This window comes from Myxocyprinus asiaticus, chromosome 16 (genome assembly GCF_019703515.2).
Source record: "Myxocyprinus asiaticus isolate MX2 ecotype Aquarium Trade chromosome 16, UBuf_Myxa_2, whole genome shotgun sequence".
Lineage (NCBI taxonomy): Eukaryota > Metazoa > Chordata > Actinopteri > Cypriniformes > Catostomidae > Myxocyprinus > Myxocyprinus asiaticus.
The window spans coordinates 8,284,527-8,310,725 of NC_059359.1; the positions used below are offsets into that span (position 1 = coordinate 8,284,527).

The 26,199-nt window shown below is 37.8% G+C and overlaps 1 protein-coding gene across 2 annotated transcripts in view; it reads left to right on the forward strand.

Annotated features, from left to right (window-relative positions):
* LOC127454460 (zinc finger protein ZFPM2-like) overlaps window positions 1-26,199 on the forward strand; it is a 233,185-nt gene that overhangs the window by 83,757 nt on the left and 123,229 nt on the right. For both annotated transcript variants that reach the window (XM_051721684.1, XM_051721685.1), the window contains one exon: window positions 25,116-25,240. In XM_051721684.1, the coding sequence (XP_051577644.1) occupies window positions 25,116-25,240 (125 nt within the window). The remainder of the gene's footprint in view (window positions 1-25,115; window positions 25,241-26,199) is intronic.

The window sequence follows — 26,199 nt, forward strand, 5'->3', positions numbered from 1 at the left end:
AGGTTATTATTATTACACTAAAATCATGTTCACACTCATTGTTTATGTCTTGTGGGTATACTTTTGAAATAGTGAGTATTTTAATGTTTGTGAATTGGCCCACATTAACTTCCATTGTAAGTGCTTCACTGCAACTCAGATTTTTGCTTTTTTTAAAGAAAAGGAGGTGCCAGTCAAAATGTACTTTTCTGGTAATCAACATTATGCCACAAATACTGTCTATTGAACTTCAACAGCCGCTTTCAACTGAACAAGTTACAGCTTACTACAATAAAAATAAATGCAAAGACATAATTTTAGAAGTATTACTTTATTTTTATTTGCATATACAGTACTGTGCAAAAGTCTTAGGCACATAAGATGTTTCACAAAAGCATTTGTCTTAAGATGGTTATTTATATCTTCAGCTTTAGTGTGTCAATAGGAAATATAAATGTTAGACTCTCAAACATTACATTTGCAAATAGAAAAGATTAGTATAGAAGAACAGGGAGCCCTGCAACAGATGTCATTGCCCCCACAAAGCCCCCCACTGAACATTGTGTCAGTCTGAGATTACATAAAGAGACAGAAGCAATTGAGAGTAATGAGCCTAAATAGATAGAAGAACTGTGGCGAATTCTCCAAGAAGCTTTGAACATCCTATCTGCCAACAACCAAGAAAAACTGTGTCCAGGTGTACCAAGGAGAATTGGGGCTGTTTTAAAGGCAAAGATGGTCACACTGAATATTAATTTAGCTTTTTTATGTTTACTGGACTTTGTATGACATTAAGTGATAAATGAAAACTATTTATGTAATTATTTTTGAAGACATCTTCACTATGCAACATTTTTCACAAGTGCCTAAAACTTTCCAGTTCATCTGGGCAGTGGTGGCTCAGTGGTTAAGGCTCTGGGTTACTGATCAGAAGGTCAGGGGTTCAAGCCCCAGCACTGCCAAGATGCCACTGTTGGGCCCTTGAGCAAGGCCCTTGACCCTATCCGCTCCAGGGGTGCTGTATCATGGCTGACCCTGCACTCTGACCCCAGCTTAGCTGGGATATGTGAAAAAAAGCGTTTCACTGTATATGTGCAAAATGTGTAATGTGTGATAAATAAAATTATAATTATAAATTATCTCCATTAGATCTTACGTGATTATATAAGATCATTGTTAGATCATATTTGGCCTCATTTCTGTCATAGTGGTTACACTTTGGAAATAAAAAACAGCTGTTTGCGATTAGAGTTTGTGCGATTGCTTAGTGAAAAGTTCAAATCTACTGTAACAACAGCAGCTGTGGGGCAATTGTGTCACATAAAGGCAGCATAAAAGTGATTCATACGACTCCAGTGGTTAAATCCATGTCTTCAGAAGTAATATGAACAGATCAAGTCCTTTTTTACTGTTAATGTCAACTTTCACTATCACATTTTTCTTCTTTTGTTTTTGTCGATTCACATTCTTTGTGCATATCGCCACCTACTGGGCAGGGAGGTGAATTTATAATAAAAAAAGGACTTAAATATTGTTTCTCACCCTCACCTATCATATTTCTTCTGAAGACATGGATTTAACAGCTGGAGTTGTATGGATTATTGTTATGCTGCCTTTGTGTGCTTTTTGGAACTTCAAAGTTCTGGCCACCGTTCACTTGCATTGAATGGACCAACAGAGCTGAGATATTCTCCTACAAATCATCGTTTGTGTTCAGCAGAAGAAAGAAAGTCATACACATCTGGGATGGCATGAGGGTGAATAAATGAGGAGAGAATTTTCATTTTTGGGTGAACTATTCCTTGAACATCGACATTTTCTAATCCATTCTACAGAATTCCACAGATTTTATCCCCAAATCAGTACAGAATATGTGAAAAAGTCCTTAGATTCTGTTTTGGCCTGGTCATGATTCATGCCTCTAGCTTCCCTCTTGGTTTTTCCCTCATCAGAAGATTTGTAGTTATAAAACGGCCTGGACGTGACCTTCTGCGTCCCCGTGTCAGGTTTAGGCGCTCTATCATCCTCTATCTCCAGCCATTTAAACACTCCTTCTCCTGAAAGTGACTGATTTAACCTGCTTTTATGCCGTTCAAATCAAAACTGGATGAGAGAGAGAAGGGGAGAGTGAAAAAAAAAACTTAATCCATCTTATCTGTTGACTGTCAAACTGCTGGAGCTAAGACCTCCTCACAAAAGACAACTGGGTCAGGCAGGCAGGAGCGGGCAGATTTGTGCTGGAGGAAAGTTTGAAATGTGGTAATTGACTGGAGGGGCGGCTGCAGAGACAGCTAATGACCCGCTCGAGCCGCTGGAGAGAAACTGCACCTGTAAATGCAGTGGAAAAAAAAAAAAAAACGCAGAGGAGATATGTGAGCTATTGTGTGACCCGGGAGCTCAGTAGTTATTAACACATCCGCTGATAAGTGCTCTGTTTATTTGTGTACGTTTCCTGGAAACAATACATGAAATTGAAAGTTTCTCCTTCAGATCATCAAGAATGTTGCAAGATCTTTTAAGAGGGGCTAAAAGCAGCATTCCCATAATTCAAACCACATGTGAGTGTGTCCAGTGAATGCTGACACCATTAGTACATGTTGACTGGAGAGAGAGGAATTATGTCCTACCGAAACACTTCAGATTTGTAAACTATCAAATTTGTTAGCTAGAAAAACTCCCCTCTAGGTTTAGATAGGCTGTCTTCCTCGAGTTATCGTTCAGAGTTTTGACAGATGGGGGGCAGAAGCTTTTTTTTTTTTTGTTATTGGTAAAATTGTTTTTTTTTTTTGGAAAGAGTTTGGTCAAGTTTTGATCAAAATGACCTTGAGGGAATTGGCCGATTATGTAAGATTTGAAGCTTATATTTTAATACTTTTTGTAGATATTGAGAGTATATAATAAAAAATTTCATTATGAAAATTCTTTACTGTGACACATTAAACTACTGCAGTATTACATTATTACTTATACAAAGGATTATAAAGGATTTCTGAATAGATATGTATTTTTATTTAACCTTGTGCGACCCCGCGTGGACATTGTATTTTGGCTTTGCTATATGTAACGCTTAAGTTAAATGCATTTAAATTGACTGATCTCAGTTCAGGAGAGTCTGTGCTGTCAGAAAAGTGTTAAACCTTCGACGTACTGAGTCATGTGACAAAACAACATGGCACCGATCACAGTGGAGTTTGTCTTTGGGAGAAACGCCAACATAACTACATCTGGTTTTTACATTAATACCTGTTTGAGTCAAAAGATTAGAGTCTGTAGTTTCATCTGATATGCCATTTATAAATTTGAGCGATTTATCACGAAACGCCATGCTGCTAAACACAATGTACACTAATGTGTACTTTAGCTGATTCTTTCCATTGAAATCCTATATTTACATTATCACATTGAGAATCAAATGCTGAAAATCATTGTATTCTGAGGCTTAATATAGAGTTAGGATGAAAATAAGGTGCATTTCGAATTGTTTTGTTTTTTTTCTCCCTTATTCTCCCCAATTTGGAATGCCCAATTCCCAATGCACTCTAAGTCCTCGTGGTGGCGTAGTGACTCAATCCGGGTGGCGGAGGATGAATCTCAGTTGCCTCCATGTCTGAGACTGTCAGCCCACGCATCTTATCACATGGCTTGTTGAGCGCGTTACCGCGGAGACATAGCGCATGTGGAGGCTTCACACCATCCACCGCGGCATCCACGCACAACTCGCCACATGCCCCACCGAGAGTGAACCACATTATAGCGACCACGAGGAGGTTACCCCATGTGACTCTACCCTCCCTAGCAACCGGGCCAATTTGGTTGCTTAGGAGACCTGGCTGGAGTCACTCAGCACACCCTGGGATTCGAACTCACAAACTCCAGGGGTGGTAGCCAGTGTCTTTACTCGCTGAGCTACCCAGGCCCCCATTTTGAACTGTTTTGAGATCAGTGCAGACAGACAGCACACTGGAGGTTACGTCATTCACTAAATATGGAGCAAGGGAGCATTATATAGCTTTCGAATGCAGCTAAGAAGGGATGTCATAAACTATCGATATATTGATTATTGGCACGTTATTTTATTGATATATTTTTGAGGCATCGATATATTAAAATTAGCCAACATTTAAATTAGAAGCCCAATTGGCGTGCTTTCCAATTCACTCAGTTGGCCTTTGTTTAACAGTCTGGCTTAATAGCGTTGGGAGACCACAAGAGGGCGATATACCATTTACGGTAACAATCACACGAACACACACACAGGATGAGCTGAAGCGGCGCAGATGGCAGTCCAAGTTACACACACACATATATATATATATATATATATATATATATATATATATATATATATATATATATATATATATATACACACACACACACACACACACAGTACTGTGCAAAAGTTTTAGGCACTTGTGAAAAATGTTGCATAGTGAGGATGTCTTCAAAAATAATGCCATAAATAGTTTTCATTTATCAATTAACATCATACAAAGTCCAGTAAACATAAAAAAGCTATAATTGGTGTGGCCACCTTTGCCTTTAAAACAGCACAAATTCTCCTAGGTACACCTGGACACAGTATTTCTTGGTTATTGGCAGATAGAATGTTCCAAGCTTCTTGGAGAATTCGCCACAGTTCTTCTATCTGTTTAGGCTGTCTCAATTGCTTCTGTCTCTTTATGTAATCTCAGACTGATACGATGTTCAGTGGGGGGCTTTGTGGGGGCCATGACATCTGTTGCAGGGCTCCCTGTTCTTCTATTCTAATCTTTTCTCTTTGCAAAAGTAATGTTTGGGAGTCTAAAATGTATTTTTCCTATTGACACACTAAAGCTGAAGATATAAATAACCATCTTAACAAATAAACATCTTAAGTGCCTAAAACTTTTGCACAGTACTGTGTGTGTGTATATATATATATATATATATATATATATATATATATATATATATAATATATTTGTCTTATTGTGTATTTCTATATATACTTATATTTTCTATTCACTTTTTATTTTTATTCTATTTTTTTTTTTTATTATTATCTCTGTCTTGTTGTTGCATTGTTTGTGCTTCTGTCACCAAGACAAATTCCTTGTATGTGTACGCATACTTGGCAATAAAGCTCATTCTGATTCTGATATATCATCCAGTTATACTAGAGTAAATAATCTTTGTCCTTTGATAATGATTTAGGTTGAATTTAATGGAAAACTATGCAACTTGTGCTCCGTGGTATTTCAGAATGTTGACTCTGAGCGTTGGCGGTGTGTGCGTACCTTTGTAGAAAATTCATAATTGTTTTGAATTATAGAACATGCCATGGCATCCACCAGACATGTCCGGTGTGCGACCCCCTTTAATTAACCCTGCCGCTCACAGTTTACCAAAGTTGTGTTGAGAAATATGTCTGAAGAGACAAAGACTATTGTGCAACGAGTAGCCCTATTTATATCTGAAAAAAAAAAAAAGAAACGTACAGTGCATCCGGAAAGTATTCACAGCGCTTCAGTTTTTCCACATTTTGTTATGTTACAGCCTTATTCCAAAATGGATTAAATACATTATTTTCCTCAATTCTACAAACAATACCCCATAATGACAACGTGAAAAAAGTTTGTTTGAAATCTTTGCACATTTATTACAAATAAATGAATTCACAGCCTTTGCTCAATACTTTGTTGAAGCACCTTTGGCACCAATTACAGCCTCAAGTCTTTTTGAGTATGATGCTACAAGCTTGGCACACCTATTTTTGGGCAGTTTCTCCCATTCTTCTTTGCAGGACCTCTCAAGCTCCATCAGGTTGGATGGGGAGCGTCGGTGCACAGCCATTTTCAGATCTCTCCAGAGATGTTCAATCGGGTTCAAGTCTGGGCTCTGGCTGGGCCACTCAAGGACATTCACAGAGTTGTCCCGGAGCCACTCCTTTGTTATCTTGGCTGTGTGCTTAGGGTTGTTGTCCTGTTGGAAGATGAACCTTCGCCCCAGTCTGAGGTTCAGAGCGCTCTGGAGCAGGTTTTCATCAAGGATGTCTCTGTACATTGCTACATTCATCTTTCCCTCGATCCTGACTAGTCTCCCAGTTCCTGCCGCTGAAAAACATCCCCACAGCATGATGCTGCCACCACCATGTTTCACTGTAGGGATGGTATTGGCCAGGTGATGAGCGGTGCCTGGTTTCCTCCAGACATGACACTTGCCATTCAGGCTAAAGAGTTCAATCTTTGTTTCTCATGGTCTGGGAGTCCTTCAGGTGCCTTTTTGCAAACTCTAGGCGGGCTGTCATGTGCCTTTTACTGAGGAGTGGCTTCCGTCTGGCCACTCTACCATACAGGCCTGATTGGTGGAGTTCTGCAGAGATGGTTGTTCTTCTGGAAGGTTCTCCTCTCTCCACAGAGAAATGCTGGAGCTCTGTCAGAGTGACCATCGGGTTCTTGGTCACCTCCCTGACTAAGGCCCTTCTCCCCCGATCGCTCAGTTTGGCCAGGCGGCCAGCTCTAGGAAGAGTCCTGGTGGTTCCAAACTTCTTCCATTTACGGATGATGGAGGCCACTGAGCTCATTGGGACCTTCAGTGCTGCAGACATTTTTCTGTACCCTTGCCGAGATCTGTGCCTCGATGCAATCCTGTCTAGGAGGTCTACAGACAATTCCTTGGACTTCATGGCTTGGTTTGTGCTCTGACATGCACTGTTAACTGTGGGACCTTATATAGACAAGTGTGTGCCTTTCCAAATCATGTCCAATCAACTGAATTTACCTCAGGTGGACTCCAATCAAGTTGTAGAAACATCTCAAGGATGATCAATGGAAACAGGATGCACCTGAGCTCAATTTTGAGTGTCATGGCAAAGGCTGTGAATACTTATGTACATGTGATTTTGTTTTTTTGTTTTTTTAATAAATTTGCAAAGATTTCAAACAAACTTCTTTCACATTGTCATTATGGGGTATTGTTTGTAGAATTTTGAGGAAAATAATGAATTTAATCCATTTTGGAATAAGGCTGTAACATAACAAAATGTGGAAAAAGTGAAGCGCTGTGAATACTTCCCGGATGCACTGTATATATTGATAATCATCTGGAAAATATTCAGATTATCGTTGTGTGAAAAAGGCATCGATCCCAGACCTGCAACCTAAGTGCATTCACTCCTAAAATCAGACCAAAAGTTCAGTTTCAGGCTGCAGACGATGTTTGGACCACTCAACGTGTTTGGCAGATATGGGACAACGGTAATCAGTACATCGATTCAGAATTTATAATGTATCATTTTATTTTAACATGGTTGGCAGTGATTGGATGATGCTGGCCATTATTTTGAATCAGAATTAATTATGTTATTTTCTGATGTTTTTAACATCTCAAAAACATGAATAACCAATACTCCTGGAAACATAATAAACAATCTGATTAAAAAAAAAAATCAGATTTTCTATAGCTTGGTATAATTGAAAAGTTCAAAACTTAGTCCCAATCAATTTTCAGGAAAAATGTTTGCTCTAGAAAAGTTTTTATGTTAATTAGGTGCTACTAGTTACAAATCAAAAAGGTAAATGGAAAATGCACACAGCGGTCACGCTTGGGTCTCAGGAGGTTAAAATGCACAGATAATTGAGTTTTGAAGAGTCATTAGCATTCTCACAATTATACCGTAAACAGCCATGGACCATGGTAATACCATGTTATTCTTTGAAGTTCCATGAGTACTATGTAAGTATCATGGTAAATGAATACCGTAATCATTCAGTACTATGATACATATAAAAGTACCATGGTATTAACATCATATACCATTACTTTACCACGGCACTGCAATATTGCAACAGACACAGTTTCTTCTTGCATAAAAATATACATATTTTCAAAAGTAATCTAAACTAAAATGCAAGAAGGGGTTAATTAGTTAAGAAAGACAGTGTGTGTGTGTGTGTGTGTGTGTGTGAGAGAGAGAGAGAGAGAGAGAGAGAGAGAGAGAGAGAGAGAGAGAGAGAAAACGAGAGCAAGGTAAAAAGGTCCTTGTGTGTTTTAAAACAAGTGTCTGCCGAGGAGATAATGGTAAAGCCATGGGATAAAAATGATGCATTTGCTTCTCTTCAGCTGATAATGGGGGTTTTGGGGGGGTTGGAGGAAAGTTCATCGCTTGCTTATCGAAGCGCTCTGACATTTCTCCTTCAGCTGTAAAATTTCAGATCACATATCTCCATCAGAGCTCCCGTACCTTTTGTGGAGTGATACAGAGCTCTCCATTTCTCTCCATATGCCCCTCACAGTATGTTCATTTGCTTCATAAGCTGCTGTAGATCTTGATATGTGACTCCTGTATTGTCACGCATCACTGTTGAGCATTTCTACCTTCAAACATGACAAATTCATATGACTCTCTTTCCTGATCTGAACATGATAATTTTTGAATGGTAAATATTTATGAATATCCAGATGACTATTAGAAAAGGATTTCATTTCAAATAAAGTTTACAGTATATTTATACTAGTTTAAATTTATTCACATTTAAATCAAAAACTACATAAATGGTTTGACCCCATGATATGGCATGGCGAGCGCAGTTCTTTTTTCTGTATTGACGTATTTATTTAAAAATATATATATAATAGTCAGTAGGTGCTGTTAGACCAAATGCGTTCTTGGGCTAAAAAGCTAGACACATCACAATGAAAAGAACACAATGCAGGTGTCTCAAGAATCATTTTTAAAAGTTGAAGTTCTTTCAGATATTACAAGGCTTCTAAAAAAACGTGATGCTCCTGCACGAGACGCTGAAGAAACAGCGAGATGCAGTGCAACGATCAAAGACGTCAGAGAGCATTTGCCCCTGAGGGCAAGATGAGTCATCAAAGATTTTAAATGTGGATATCTGTAAATTACTTTTGTCAATGTTTAGGAGTACACTGGTGGATGACCTTAAATGGATTATTCACCCAAAAATGAAAATTCTCTCATCATTTACTCATCCTCATGCCATCCCAGATGTGTATGACTTTCTTTCTAATGCTGAACACAAATTAAGATTTTTAGAAGAATATTTTAGCTCTGTAGGTCCATATAATGCAAGTGAATGGTTACCAGAACATTGAATTTCCAAAAATCACATAAATCAGCATAAACGTAATCCATAAGACTCCAGTGGTTAAATCCATATCTTTAGAAGTGATATGATTGACGTGGGTGAGAAACAATAAGTCATTTTTACCATAAATCTCCACTTTCATTTTCACATTCTTCTTTTGTTTTTTGGCAATCCCCACTCTTCGTGCATATCGCCACCTACTGGTTGGGGCTGGTCATAGGTGGAGATTTATTGAAAAAAGGACTTAAATATTGATCTGTTTCTCACCCACACCTATCATATCACTTCAGAAGATATGAATTAAACCACTGGAGTCAGATGGATTACTGTTATGCTGCCTTTATGTGCTTTATGAACATTCAAAGTTCTGGCCACTGGGGGTAACAAACAGTTGCCCCATGCAGCATCATTTTGGGGCTATCAGAGAAAGATCTGTGGAAACAAAAGGGACATTCATGGTTCTGCCAGGGATCTGTGGTGAGGGGGAGTGGTGGACCCTGGAGAAGAGCGACAAATGATCTTATCAAGGGAGGGATGGGGGGATGGAGTTTTCTGCACTCATATCAACAGCTCTTCCATGCCAAGGTGGTGGCATTTCAGCACTGGTTGACGAAAAAGCTTTTGAGTGTTTCCAAAACGTACGTTTTGTCTCTTAGCTGAGCATTTTCTGTTAACAGTTTCAACAAAATGGGTTGCAGGTGGATTCTGATTTGGTCGTGGACAGAAGGGAAAAAACAATGCTAAATACAGCTTTAAAAAATGACCAACCTAATGTTGTTGGCTGGTCTCCCAACCTGGTCAAGCTGGTGTTTAATTGCCTTAGCTGGTCGGTCTGCTGTCATGTGCCCAAATAACCTCTACAATCAGCAAAACAGACCAGCTCCCAGCTCTTTTCAGCCTAAAAAACCCTTTGAAAACCAGCTTGGCTAGGCTAGGAGACCAGGAAAACCAGTTTAAACCAGCTAAGACCAGCAAACCAGTTTAGACTGGTTTTAGATGTTTTTTTTTTGTTTGTTTTTTTCAGTAGGGTAACCATATAATCGTGTTTAATTAGGATAGCAAAATTAATCTTTAACACTTGACAATAAGGTTCTATTCATTAACAGTAGGTATTGCATCGGATATCATTATCTAACTATGATCTGTCCTTTTTACAGCATTTATTAACCTTGGTTACTGTTAATTTATCAAAATTGTTTGTTAATGTTAGGGTTAAGTTATAAACTATTATGAAGTAATGAAATGTAATGTATTATAGTTCATAATGCATTAACCAATGTAAAGTATACTATTTTTTATGAAAAAAATTTTTATTATTATGTGTAGCAATTAACATTAACAAAGATCAATAAATGCTGTAGAAGTATTGTTCATTTCTAGTTCATGTGAACTATTATGTTAACTACATGTAATGTTAATGAATACAACCTTTATTGTAAAGTGTTACAAATAAATAGGCCTGTTCACATTAAACGCTGTGTCCAATTAAACTCTATGGTATTTTGGTTCAAATTTATCTGTCAGTTGGTAATATGGCTAAAATGAATACAATTTTAGTATTTGGTACATCTCATTTACTAAAATGGACTGTTTAAGTAGATTGCATGGCTGTATGCTTGATTTTATGCACCTGCTAGTGATGAGTGTAACACAAATAGCAAAGCTATTTATTTAGAAGGGGGCATCTACATACTTTTGGCTATGTAGTGTACATGCATGTCTGTAATCCAGTGGCATGGCCAGCATTCGTTGGCATCCACACCAGATCGAAGAGGATAATCTCAGACTGTACATCTTGTTCTCGTAATCTATGGTAAGTCAAAATCTAAACGCTGGTGGTAAACATGGCCAATGGTGGCAGGCTGGCTCACTACACGCACAGAGCCGTATGCCGGCACTCTGCCTCTCGGGCTTGTGTAGAATCTGTAACAGCTGGGACGAGCCAGCTGGGACACAAGGTTTCAAGACGAGCCTTGGTATGGTCCTCGGATGACTGGCACGTTTTTACTGTTCAGTGTTATGACTTCAAATATCCTCACGCCACGTGCATGTCCACCTTCCTCAAAGAACTGCAGACAAATCCCAAAAAACAGATTCACACTCGGCCACAGTGTTGGATACGTGGAGATTTTGTTGAAAGTGTCAAGCAAGGCTAAATTGAAACTGGCAAAAGACCATGAGGTCTTAATCAGAATGGACATCAAGCGAAGGTGGGCATTATTCCAAAACCTAATGAGCTGCCTACGTAGGCAGCATCTGAAGGCATCATAAGGCTGTTCCAAATGATAAGCACCCTAAATATGCTGCTTTCTAAGACATATTATTTTAGCCAAATTCTAAGGTATCAGCACTTTTATCCTTCGTGATGAAGGCAATCCCATAATGCATTCCATAATACGTGAAAAAATTCATCCAAGGTTGCGGATGAAGCCTGAGAAAGGTCAGTTATAAACATAATCCAGTCAATACTGATGAGTAGCAAAAAATAAATAAATAAATAAATCACTTCAATCTGATTAAAAATGAACTGTTTTACTCAATATTTTTTATACTTATTTTCACCCATACAGAAATCTGATATGTAAATACTGAATGTAAAGCACAAATATATAATGTGCATATTCATGTATGGTTATAATATGCAATTTTATGAATGGTTTTCACTGATGAAAAAAGTCACATACTTAACCATATGCCACATATTTTTCAAAAATATCTGTTTTCATATATGTGACATACGCTATATTTTCCCAAATTGTAACATATATCTACAGTTACAGGAACACTATGGTGCTAATAAAGTGCCCCGATGTGGTTTTCTGCTGTTGTAGCCCATCCGCCTCAAGGTTCGACGTGTTGAGCATTGTGTTGTGCAGAGTGGGTATCTGAGTTACCGTAGCCTTTCTATCAGATCGAACCAGTCTGGTCATTCTCCATTGACTTCTCTCATCAACAAGGCATTTATGTTCACAGAACTGCTGCTCACTGGATGTTTTTTGGCACCATTCTGAGTAAACTCTAGAGAATGTTGTGTGTGAAAATGCCAGGAGATCAACAGTTACATAAATACTCAAACCAGCCCGTCTGGCATCAACAATCATGCCACGGTCGAAATCACTGAGATCACATTTTTACTCCATTCTGATGGTTGATGTGAACATTAACTTAAGCTCCTGACTCATATCTGCAAGATTTTATGCATTGCACTGCTGCCACATGACTGGCTGATTAGATAATCGCATGATTAAGTAAGTGTACAGGTGTTCCTAATAAAGTGATCGGTGAGTCAATATGCCAAAATATATTAACTATAATTTTTTATATCTTGATAAATGGCTATATATCAGTTTTCTGTATAGATATGCTTATTAGGTAATTTACTAATTACTCCAGCAACATGCCAACACCAAACTCTATTGAAATCAGTTGTGAGCTATGTTTTCTGTGCGTTTCACAAAATGAGCGCTATTTGTGTAACGCAAAGAGTTGCTGCCTATGTAGCATGTTCCATATCGTTCACTTGTGAGGTTGCATTTCAGTTTGGATGCACGCCACATGCACGTCCACCCTCCTCATCAGTGTTGTAGTCAAGACCACCTAAACCGAGACCAAGTCAAGACCAAGACCAGAGTGTATTGAGACCGAGACAAGACCAAGACTTTGAGGGGTTGAGACCAAGTCAAGACCAAGACCAGACCAGTGCGAGTCCGACACTGCATGACACACTTACGATAAAATGTGGAACATACCAACAATAGGCACTCCTCAAATTCATTCACCTCTTTTATTGCCATTTATATATATATATATATATATATACAGTACTGTGCAAAAGTCTTAGGCACATAAAATGCTTCACAAAAACATTTGTATTAAGATGGTTATTCTTCAGCTTTAGTGTGTCAATAGGAAATATACATTTTAGACTCCCAAAGATTTCTTTTGCAAATAGAATAGAATAGAAGAACAGGGAGCCCTGCAACAGTTGGCATGGTCCCCACAGAGCACCCCACTGAATATTGAGTCAGTCTGTGATTACAAGAAGAGACAGAAGCAATTGAGACGAGAAGCTTGGAACATCCTATCTGCCAACAACCAAGAAAAACTGTGTCCAGGTGTACCTAGGATAATTGGTGCTGTTTTAAAGGCAAAGGTGGTCACACTGCATTAGCTACATCCCTCAATATATGTGAGCTAAATTAGGCGGCTTGCGCACCTAGCTAGGTGGCAAATAGCTGGCAAGCAACTGAAACTAGCTCCCTAAAAAACAGTAAATACATAGGTAGCTATTGTTGGTGCCAGATGGGCTGGTTTGAATATTTCTGTAACTGCTAATCTCCTAGGATTTTCATGCACAACAGTCTCTAGAATTTACTCAGAATGGTGGCAAAAATAAAAAACATCCAGTGAGCGGCAGTTCTGTGGATGGAAATGCCTTGTTGATGAGAGAGGTCAACAGAGAATGGCCAGACTGGTTCGAACTGACAAAGTCTACAGTAACTGATAACCGCTCTGTACAATTGTGGTGAGAAGAATATAATCTCAGAATGCAATTCTGAGATGCGGGTTGGCACTGTTTTGGCGGCATGAGGGGGACCTACACAATATTAGGCAGGTGGTTTTTATGATGTTGCTGACTCTCCAACAAACCTCTACAAAAAACATATTTGCACTCTGCCACAGTCAGGGATGCCTGGAAGATTTCGGAGAAAGTGTCAAGCAGAGCTAAAGAGAAACTTGCACAATCATGGTGAAAGGTCACAAGGTCTTATCAGAGTGGGAACAGAGAACATCAAGCGGTGGTGGGTTAGCATAGATTTAGCCTGCCTGTGATGTGGACCAGCTGTGCTTTAATGCTTAATTATTTTCCTTTAATGAGGTTCCCCACCTTCCAACAGGCTGGCAGGAATGTGACAGACTTCAGAGAGACCCCCCGCCCCCCAAATTCTCCCACTATCTCTGCTGAGCTCCATAACACAGAATGAAGGCATTAGCATGATCATGGGTTGCAGAAAATAACCGTAATAATCAATGTAATTTTAAAACACATTGCACAAGCTGTGTTTCATTCGTCTATTGAAAAGTACTGTGTGGGTACCATGGTACAGTGATGGAATCAGATGGTAATACCATGACACTTTGATATTTACAGTGGTAATGAATGATCACCATGATATTTGATAGGGGATAGCTCTTCAAATTTCTAACAGTAGACAACACTGTTCAAGAACTACAAGAAACAGCTGGATTGTAGTCCAACCATTTGTTCCGTAAAGTATCTACGTCACTATGTAACACATCTGCATAATGCCCACCTAAGGGCTACTTTGGCCTGCCCTCAAACAAAGGTAGTTATAGCTAAGGCCAGAATGAGTTGGGTTAGTGTTGTCGCCATGTCGAGAAGATGCTGTTTTCTTCACTGCGAAAGCAAAAACTCTTTGTTTGGACTTCCAAAGGCAGACGAATAGAAGAATCAGTGGTTAAAATGTATTTTTACCACAATTCCTCAGCAGTACAACCACAACCAATGCTGGATTTTCAAGTCGGTTACCCATGAAAGATGGTGCAGTTCCCACTTTTTTGGGACAATCTGGCGCTTCAGGATCACAACCAGTAAGTATGTTTGATTATTTGTGGATTTATCTGCTACCGAGAGTTCAAATGCATTGTTTTGTGTTGTAGCTACAGTGTACACCCAGTGCACAGCTGTAGGCCTCTGTTAACCTGCTAGCTTATATTATTGTATTGAAATAGATTTGCTAATCAGCTGCAGGCCCACTTTTACCTACAATTGTGTAGAATTATGCAGATTGTTTGTCGCTCTTACTAGCATTAATAGTGATCAAGTGTGGAGATGGATTTATTTTTACAAACGGTAATTTTACGTCTGCAATCCACGGTAGTGCTCGGCTAACTTGCTGTGTAATGTTATTGTTTTGGTAAGGGTTTACTATTCAGCTGTGGGACGGCTTTTACCTAAAACTGTGTAACAAATTGGTCGATCTCAAGAGTCTTATATAATTATATAATTACAAGCTGTAATGTTATGGCCGCTATCAGTAGTCCACGGCTAACTTGCTCACTAACTCTCTAACACTCCCGGTTATGTCCAACCGGGAGTAAGCCTCCGTTCCCCATTCATAGCTCGGGCAAAAAAAGTTCAGCTACACCCATTCCAGCAAAAGATGACTAACTTAGATGCACTACATGTCTTTTACTTGAAGCTTTGTTAGGTCCACAATAATCAACAGAGTACTTGTAAGAAAGCTACTAAATTAAAACTTACCACTGTGAAACGTCCTGCTCAAGGCATGCTTGCGAAGGTGGTTTGGGTCGATCAGCTTGTTCTTCCAAACTTTCATTATTTCATTAATTATGGGACTCGGGCTAGAGCTGGTATGGCAAAAACTGACGCCACTGTTTCCATAGTTACAATAGTGTTTACAGCTGCTCAGGAAGACTCGGGAGCTGAAACTCAGTTATGGTAAGGGCCGTTACATTTCCGACACACGCTCTATGCGGTTGACCAATCACAACAGATTAGGCCAGCTGACCAATGAGAGCAGACTGTGCTTTTTGGAAAGGGGGGCTTTAAAGAGACAGGAGGTAAATTAGAGCGTTTTGGCCAGAGTATGAAGAGCGGGAAAAAGAAATGTACAGTATGAGTAAAAATTATGTGTTTTTTGAATATTAAATATAAACCTATTCTAGCAGACCCCCCAAATAAAATTATGAATCTGTAAATTAGCATAATATGGGCTCTTTAATGGAGTGACTATTTGCACTAGGTGTAAATAGCACCTGCCACACATATGGCTATTTGCACTCAAATAGTCTGGTGGAAACATAGAAATTAAAGACAAACTGCACCCATTAGTGTCGCTGCAATGGTGTATAGAGTGTAAATATGTTGTAGATGTGCTTTTTAAAATGTGGACGAACCGGGTTCGATTCCCCCTTTTTTCCCACTTTTCCTCATCCTGTTTCCTGTCTCCACTCTTAATATTTCCTTTAATATTACTTATAATAATAAATAAAATGTATATAAAGATTGATTTACTCACAGTGATTCGGTTAGGGTGATGGTCAGGGAGTTGAGAGAAAGGTTTGATCCAGGTAAAGTTAAACATGGTTTTACTATGTTGCTATGATTTTACTACAAATATCATGGTGATACTATGGTTACTGTAATAAAACCATGGTTAATTTCTGTAAGAGAAGGTTAGGGTTAGGTTTAGGGGCAGGGGTTGGTGTAGGGTGTCTGTGGGACTATAAATAAACACAAAAAACACACTGCAGTGATGCCACTGTACTATATGTTAGTAGTTCACTAGAGGCGCAAACAGTATATGCCTCTATATGCACCAGGGTACAAATAGCATCTAACACTATTTGCACTTAGTGCAAAGAAGATGATTTTTGTTGCTATTTACACTTGTGCAGATAGCCTCTGCCATGTTTTAACATTGTGATTGGCCGATACTGATCTGATTGTTAGGGACCAAGCATTGAAAGTGTGGAGGCCCTATTGTTCTTCTAAGGATTATTATGTCTGTAGTGCCACCTAGAAGATGGGTATGTTTGGAGGGCTCTGTAGCACATCCCTTTTAAGATACCTTCACCAAACTTTGTACACATATAGATCTCATCAAGCCGGACAACTTTCGCGCTGACAGTCATAAGCTCTGCCCAATAGGAAGGCCATTTTGGATTGTTTGAAAAATGCATGCTCTAATTTGAAATACTCCCCCTAGGGATTTTATGTTACAGGTACCAAATGTGGGCGACATCATGCCAAGACATTGGCGATGCTAAATTGCGAACAGATTTTTGATATATTGAACAGTGTTGCCATGCGACGTGATAAAGTAACATAAATAAATGGGAAAAAGGAAGTGTCTTAAATCTTCTGCGTGCATCGTGTGATTTACATCAAAATTTAGCCAAATGTTTGGCCTTACGGACTGATCACATTGATGTGGCTATTGTGGGTCACGGCCATAGCGCCACCAACTGGCGGAAGTGTGGCACTTTTAACAGACTTTGAAATGTCCCTCTTATGTTTACCTGAATTACTTCAATTTTTTTTAGAATAATGCCAAGACTGCAGATTTTAAATTCTGAAGGGATTCTTGATATCTTAAATACTGTTGCCATTCACATGTTTTTGAGGTACTTGGCATGCTTGAATTTTCATGATATTTTGCACACACATCAGAGTTGTTGGCCATTAGGCCTGGGAAAAAGTTAGCAAATGGGCATGGTTGGGGAGCTCTGTAGCGCCACCTTTTGACAAAAGTGATGGGGTCAATTTAATCTACGGTCACCAAACTTGCCACATATATTGTTCTCATCAAGCTCCACCCAACAGCAAGTCAGCCATTTTGAATTGAATGTGCATTTTTTGAAAATTGCTGGCCCTGAACTTTTGAATACTCCTAGGGGATTCATGTGACTGCACCAAACTTAGGAAATATTATTCCAAGACATTGATGATGCTAAATTGCAAACAGATTTTTGATATATTGAACATTGTTGCCATGGCGATGCAATAATTTAAGGGAACAAATGTGAACCAGGAAGTTCCTTATATCTTCTGTGTGCATTTTTGATGAAAATGTAGCTGTATGTTTGGTAATGGGGGCTGATCACATTTATGCGGCTATTATGGGTCACAGTCATAGCACCACCAACTGGCACCAGGAAGTAAGGCAATTTTATCAGACTTTGAAATATCCCTCTTATGTTTACCTGAATTGCTTCAAATTGTTTTAGAATAATGTCAAAACAGTGCAGATTAAAAATTCTGAAGGGATTCTTGATGTCTTAAATAGTATTGCCATGGCAACACATTAAATGTCCTTATTCCTTTTTATCCATAGTTACATTTTTGAGGTACTTGGCATACTTGAAGGCAATGAATTAATGGAAAAAGTGGGAAACAGGAAGTGTCTCATATTTTCTTCATACATTGTGTGATTTAAATCATATTAGTGCTGTTTGTTCATGGTGGCTGAACAAAAAATCCTCTTATATTTATTTGAGTGGAAAACCAAAAAAGGATTCTTGATATCTTAAATAGTGTTGCCATGGTAACGCGTCAAACTTTATTATACTTTTATTTGTATATTTGAGTGTTTTGAGTCTCTTAATATGCTTAAAATGTAATGAAATTCGGCACACACATCAGAGTTTTTGGCCATTAGGCTAAGGCAAAAGCTAAGACATGGGGGGGTGGGGGTCAGTTTGACCTGTCACCAAACTCAGAACATATATAGTTCTCATCAAGCCGGACAACTTTCCATATTACAGCCATTAGCTGTGCCCAACAGGAAGTTGGCCATTTTGGATTGAATGTGCATTTTTTTTAAATGGCAGGCCCTGAACTTTTAAATACTCCTCCTAGTGGATTCATGCAATTCTCACCAAATTTGGTCAACATGATGCCAAGACATTGTAGATGCTAAACTGCGAACTGATTTTGGATATCTCGAACAGTGTAGACATGGCAAAACACTCAAATATACAAATAAAAGTATAATAAATTTATGGAATAAGTGGGAAACAGGAAGTGTCCCATTTTCTGCGTGCATTGTATGTTTTAAATCATATTGGTGCTGTCTGTTTGTTCATGGGGGCTGATCACATGGATGTGGCTGTTGTGGGTCACGGTCGTAGTGCCACCTATTGATAACAGGAAGTGTGACACTTTGTGTGACTTTGAAATAGTCCTCTTATATTTACTCTCTAAAATGCATGCATCCACCATGCTTTGTCATCCTAGAGCCACCAGGTGTCGATGGCGCCATAGTGCTTGGGCCCGTCATCGCTGCTATATTTGATATTTATTTTTCAAAGCGCCCCTTTGACCATTCTTTTTGCATGCAGTAGGTCATACAGTATGTTGCAGCAAAATGTACCTTACTGTCAATACAAGTTAAGCTTAGTCAACGTCATTTGTGGCATAATGTTGTTTGTCATAAAAAAATAATTTGCTTATTAGAATAAAATGCATTTACTAAGGCACTTATAATTGAAAGTTCATAAACATTAAAATAGTCACTGTTTTAAAGCTAAAATATGTAAACATAAGTGTGCACACGATTTTAGTGTAATAAAATTGCCCACTAGCTTTCTGCGTAACATTGTATCCAATATTACAATTTTGTTTTCATGACAAAGTAAATGCAGTAATGCTGGTAAATCCCTGATTTTAATCACAATAAAAATCATGTTTACATGTAAACATTTTACATCTTGTGGCTATACTTTTAAAGCTGTGTGTTTTAATGTTAATGGATTGGCCCCGTAACTGTGATTTTTGTTCCTTTTTTTTTTTTTTTTTTTTTTTTTTGGTAAATGAACAAGAGACAAATTCCCAGAACATTCCTTCAACACCTGTCCAAAAACCCCTAGTATTACCATAACATCTTTCCAAAAATCCATGATAATACCATAGTAACTTTTTTGTAAGTGGTACTGATGTAGTTTGCTCTAACCATAGACCCTATAATACTTTGTTGTGATATTTAGCAAATGACTGGCAATTGAGGTACAGCGATATTTATTTAGTCTCTGGGGAATTTCCATACAAGCAGGCTGCCGTGTTAGCATTTTACAGATACAAGCTGATATCTGCAGTGAAAAACACAGTTGAATAGGTCATTTTAAAGTTCAATCTATGCTGTAGTGCTTTCAGCCAACAAAGAGCATGCGGAAGATCATCTACGAACCAGTTTTTATTTACCACAGGTCACAAGACATGTTGTGCTCCTGAAACACCTTTATGTTTGAATGCCGTTGTCTTACTGCAGTCAAACCCATAGAAAAGAAAAATCTTTATTATATCTCAATTGTTTCTTAGACAGCAATGATGTGTCCTGAGAAAAAGATTTGCCCAAGACAACAAAATCTGCAATCAATAAATTCACTGCTTTTTGTTTATCCATATAAACATGTACTAGACAGACGTCATTTACCTTTGCGGTGCATCTTGCAGCTTCTTCTGCATCTCACGCCATGCGTGCCACTTTTTTGAGCCCACATTTAACGTTAAAAGAAGTTGGACATTTAAAAATGCATCTCAATATATTTGCAATCTGTTTTGTTGCATTGCATCTAGCTATTTTTAAATGCTAGAATGCATTCTGTAAGAGCAGCCCCTTTGAAGGTAGCTGCCTATGTAGGCCATATACAGTAAGCAGACAAACTCACTATGAATTTGGCAACAGTAGGTCGAAAGATCTGCTGCTGAAATTGGTCTGTGCTTATTGAAATGACCACAGAGTGGCGCCAGAAGCGAGTTGTATTTTTGTTATAAATGATGTAACACAGTCATAGGTATGAAAATGTTATTTATTTATTTTTTTCCCCCTTTTTCTCCCCAATTTGGAATGCCCAGTTCCCAATGCGCTCTAAGTCCTCGTGGTGGCGTAATAACTTGCCTCAATCCGGGTGGCGGAGGACGAACCTCAGTTGCCTCCGCATCGGAGACCGTCAATCCACGCATCTTATCACTTGGCTTGTTGAGTGCGTTACCGCGGAGACGTAGTGCGTGTGGAGACTTTGCGCTATTCTTCGCGGCATCCGCGCACAACTCACCACGTGCCCCACTGAGAGCGAGAACCACACATTACAGCGACCACGTGGAGGTTACCCCAACGTGACTCTACCCACCCTTGCATCCGGGCCAATTTGTTACTCAGGAAGCCTGACTGGAGTCACTCAGCACGCCCTGGATTCGAACTTGTGACTCCAGGAGTATGCAAATGTTATTAACCATATGCCCAAATCCTAAACCTAACTGTCAGTGGAGTAAACATTTTATTTTAGAGGGAAAATGCAACCTTTAAATAACGCTTGTCATTGGTTATGTGGATGTGATTTTCAATCCTTGTCTCTTGGTAAAAAGCTCTAGTGTTGTTATGAGTGCTATGACATAGCTAAACAGGACGCTCATGAGAAGATAAAGCAGATAGCACCCAAGCACTGAGGGATATATCTTCTTCAGTCACAGGTCCCCAAAAACCTCTCAGCATCGCCATGAAAATTAGGCGGAAGTCTGCACTCGGGATCCTTATGACAAGAGCCCCCCGACCCATCCAGGACGGGAGTCATGACCAGGCAGTCTATTATAATAACTGTTTGATTAATCACTGTCCTAAAATAAGCTCACAAAATCTAGCTGATTAGATAGTGGTGCTCTGGGAACTTGCGGGGCTAGCTGTGCTATCCCGTGACACGGTTAATTAACTCCAAGCTTAGTGCAGTGCTAACAAGAGGCCTCAGCCCCTTCCTGGAAAAACAGAAATAGAGCCCTGCACACTGCCTGTAACATCTCAGCGAGGTTTTATCACAGAGCGAAGGACGTTCTTTCAAGAGGAGTTAGTATCACAGCAGTTTGATGCACTCCATCTGATTTCAGCTATGAGAACAGGTGCTGGAGTCTGTATGAAATTCTACAGTCACGGAAAGAGGCAGGGACATGCTTTATTTTGCTTAAATTATTAATTTTTTAAAATGGATATTTCTGAAATCTGATAGGATGAGCCATTGTAAAATAGTTGATATACAGTAGCCCTAAAAGTATTTGGACACTTAAACCACAATTAAAATTGAGTGAATTTAATTGTATGGATCGCAAAACTAACTGCACTTTTCTGAGCCGTTTTTGCAATTGCTATGAACCAACTGGTTTCAAGGTGATTTTAAGTGCATATACAAAGTCAGTTCTCCTTAAATTCATACAGGTATTCATTAATTATAGACATGTTTCACTACATTTGACAACTAGAATGTGTCCAAATACTTTTTGTCTTAATGTGAACAGTAAATCTATGATATTGTAGCATGGGTTGTCACTGGGCAGAAATTACCATGGAGCGGGTCAGCCTATCACTCTGATGTGTTGCACTAGAAATCAATAGGAGAGATTTAAACTGGCTTGAACAGGATCACAGGTAACTCAAAGGAACACTAATTTCACCCATGGTAACTTAAAATACATCCTTGTCAAAACCTAAAACTACATAATTAACATTAACTGGAACCTGAAACATAACTATAACCCACAATTACTTTCAGTGTTGGGTAAATTACTCAAAATAAGTAATCCACTAAAAATAAGTTATTACTTCTCAAAAATGTAATCATATTTCTTCACTGATTGCTTTAAAAAGTAATCACATTACTAATTATTTTACTTTTAAGTTACTTTCTTAATCACTTTTCCTAGAAAGGTTTTTGGTTTTCCACTCAAATTAAAACGGTCTATATTTCCTCGTTTATTTTGCACACTTCAGCTGTCACAGAAACGTTAACAGATGTACAGTACATATGAACTCATATTTTAAATGTATTATTTAGTGCAAGTAATGTACTAAATAGTAATTACCTTAATTGAAAATCAGTAACTATAATCTGATTACAAGAATTTTAAATGTAATGTGTTACACTACTTTTTTGACTAAAAATGAATTAGATTACAGTAACTAATTACTCTGTAAAAATTTGTTTGATACACCTAACACTGTAAATGTTAATTGACAACACCCCCAAAGAGTCCACAAAATCTGCAGACCTATATTATTACTTATGCAAACACATCAGCCAATAGCACTTCCTCAAGCATAAACAACAACAAACGTTACAATATGTTTTAACATTTAAAACATATTTTTTGTGAAATACTTTGCTTAAGAAGTGTGCTTGTTCTAACTATCTTTAAGATAAATGTCACTTAGTTTGATATTTTTTTTATCTAATGCACTGCAATTCATACATTTTAAGTGTGGTTTATGTGTTCAAATAATTTTTTTTGGCCATTGTACATCATTGAATTCTTTATACTATGCCAAGTTTACATGTCTTCAATATCACAGTTAACTTACTGCTAAACTAATAAACTATATTCCTGGCGTAAGAATTGTTAATGTGATTATAGTTTTTAATTCGTTTGATTATTTTGTTTTATTTATTTTTTTATCATATTGCTGTTGTCACAGTTGTAAAAAAAAAAAAAAAAGCCACAGTATAAGCAACTTATTGCATGCAATGTATAACACTATCTCCAACAAATACACACAAAAGCTATAGGTAACATTTAACAATAAGGTACCATTCGTTAACATTAATTAAAGGGATAGTTCACCCAAATAATTCTGTGTAAGTACATGTGTATGACTTTTTTAGAAAAATATCTCTGCTCTTTAGGTTCACACAATGCAAGTGAATGGTGGCCAGAAATTTGAAGGTCCAAAAAGCATAATAAGGCAGCATAAAAGTAATCCATATGATTCCAGTGGTTAAATCCATATCTTCAGAGGCAATATGATAAGTGTGGGTGAGAAACAGATCAATATTTAATGCTTTTTAACTATAAATCTCCACTTTTACATTCTAATTCTTTTGTTTTTGAACATCACATCTTTTGTGCACATTGCCACCTAATGGGCAGGGAGGAGAATTTATAATAAAAAAGGACTTAAATATTGATTAAATATTGTTTCTCACCCACACCTATCATATCACTTATGAAGATATGGATTTAACCACTGAAGTTGTGTGGATTACTTTTGAGGGTGAGTAAATAATGAGGGGACTTTTCATTTTTTGGTGAACTATCCCTTTAATACATTATGTATCTTGAATTAAAATGAATGACATATTTATAACAGTATTTATTAATCTTTGTTAATGCTAGTTAATAAAAATACAGTTGTTCATTGTTAGTTCATGTTAGTTCATAGTGCATTAACTAATGTTAAGATATACAACTTGATTTTAAAAATGTATTAGTATACAGTATGTTGAAATTAACATTAACAAAGAATAATTTATACTGTAAATGTATTGTTCATTGTTAAATAATGTTGTTAACCAATTTTAATCAATGGAACCTTATTGTAAAGTGTTACCAAGCTATTTAACACAAATAAATATAATAGATATATAATAAAACGGTGAAAATGAACAAGCCAATGCAATTTTCTTTTCTTTTTCTTTTTCTTTTTTTTTTTTTTTTTTTTGCCACATACTGTAGTTGCATCACAAATAATAATGCAAAAATTATATTAAAATAATGATGAAAATATGTTGAGTAGAGATCGACCAATAGTATATTTTGCCGATACTGATAACTAAGGTGGTGAAAAAGGCTGATAATCGATTAATAGGCCAATAGTTTTTAAAAATTATTTATAGAATATAAAAAAATATATATTATTTTCTTACTATGATGGGCACAGACATAGAGACTACAAGAATAAAAAATTTATAAAATCCCGGATGCAGTTTGTTATTCAACCAAAATCCCAATAATTACTAGAAATATTTAAGATTTGGTGCATAACGTGGGATTTTTAACTATGATCAAGCCCAAAACACACCTGGAACTCTTATTTTGAAATGATAAGGCTTGGCCCGTTACAATGATCTATATTAAGTATTAACCAAAACAAGCTTTTTATAGCTTATATATTCACCAGATGAAGGGTTATGTACTGTATATATTTCAGCAGATGGTTTAATGAGTAGTAAGATTTGATTATTATTCACAAGATATGAAGCTGGAGACACAGTGTATGTGCTGACGGGGCACGTTTCCATACAGTCACAGTTTTCTTTGCAGGCCCTCGTTTTATTTTATAACAATTGATCATCTAATCAAAATATCAAAATATGCATTGGAGTGAGGATAAGCATATGGATGAATATTGTCAATGACGAAAGATTTAGATACAGCAAATCCCCACGAGGTGTCAGTGATTGTTTTTATTTCACTTCCAAAAGCTGCTGTTATACTGTAGAACCAAGCCATTTAATTGTCAACTCCACCAGCGCTGGCCACAGAGGAATAAAAACAAAAAAAAAACAATTATCGGCAAATATCGGCATAGATTATTGCCACTGATTAATCAGTAAAACTGATATATCGGTCTACCTCTAATGTTGAGGCTATTTTTGACTCTGTACTCTGTATATTTATAATAATCTTACAGCATTTATTTTGTGAAACAAGACTTTCTGCCTTGTCCTATCACATAGGTGAGCTGGACCTGTTCAACAAAGACGGAGAACGACGGATTCACAGCCGCCAGCAACTTCCTTTTGGAACCACTTGGGGGCCTTTTGAGGGAAAAATTGAACTGAACACAGATGGAAGTGCTCAGGTATGTTAACACAAGTTCAAATCTCCCACCGGAACCACGATCCCTAAGTGAGATCCACCAATCAGAGAAGTTCCCAGTTACCAATCGCTTTTATCAATTTATGAAAATTATTTGCTTCAAATGTTTTAATGTCGTTAATTAATAATAGAGCTTTCTGGTTTGGGTCAAGGCTGAGAAATATTTATTAGATATTTTTTTTAAATGCCTATGGAGAAAATTAATGGGGAATAGCTTGTGTTTTTCCGTGGGTGCTCGGTGCCTGTGCACCCAAAAATGAAAATTCTCTCATGATTGACTCTGCTTAAGCCATACCAGATGTGTATGTCTTTCCTTCTTCAGCAGAATTGAAATTAAGTTTCTTACACAAACCTATCGATTTGCTCCAGAAGACATTAATTGATCGAGTGGATTACTTTTATGCTGCCTAAATATGACTTTTTGACCATCAAACAGCTGGCACCCATTCACTTGCATTGTATGGACATACAGAGCTGAAATGTGCTTATAAAAATCATTATTTCGGTTCTGCTGGAAAAAGAAAGACATACTGTACACATCTGGGATGGCTTAAAGGTGAGTAAAACATGGGATAATTTTTATTTTTGGGTGAATTATTCCTTTAAAGGAGGAGTGTGTAATTTCTGTGCCACTAAACAACCACCAAGTGACACTGCAATCTGTTTGAGCAAGCTGACTCGGCCTGACATGGCTCAAACAATGGCATGAATTTGGGGGCGTGGCTACCTGTTTGGAAACTTTGCAATTTGTGCAATTCTGTTTAGTGCCGCTAGTGGTGCTGAAATTGCACACTTCACCTTTAACAGAGGCTCAGTGTTTATAAACCAGTCCATGAACCTGTTCGTTATTAAGGATGAGGCTTATTTTCCTTATACAGTAAGTCTCTCATTTGCATTTTGATGTACATGAAAAATTCCAGAATACACACAAATGTTAATTGT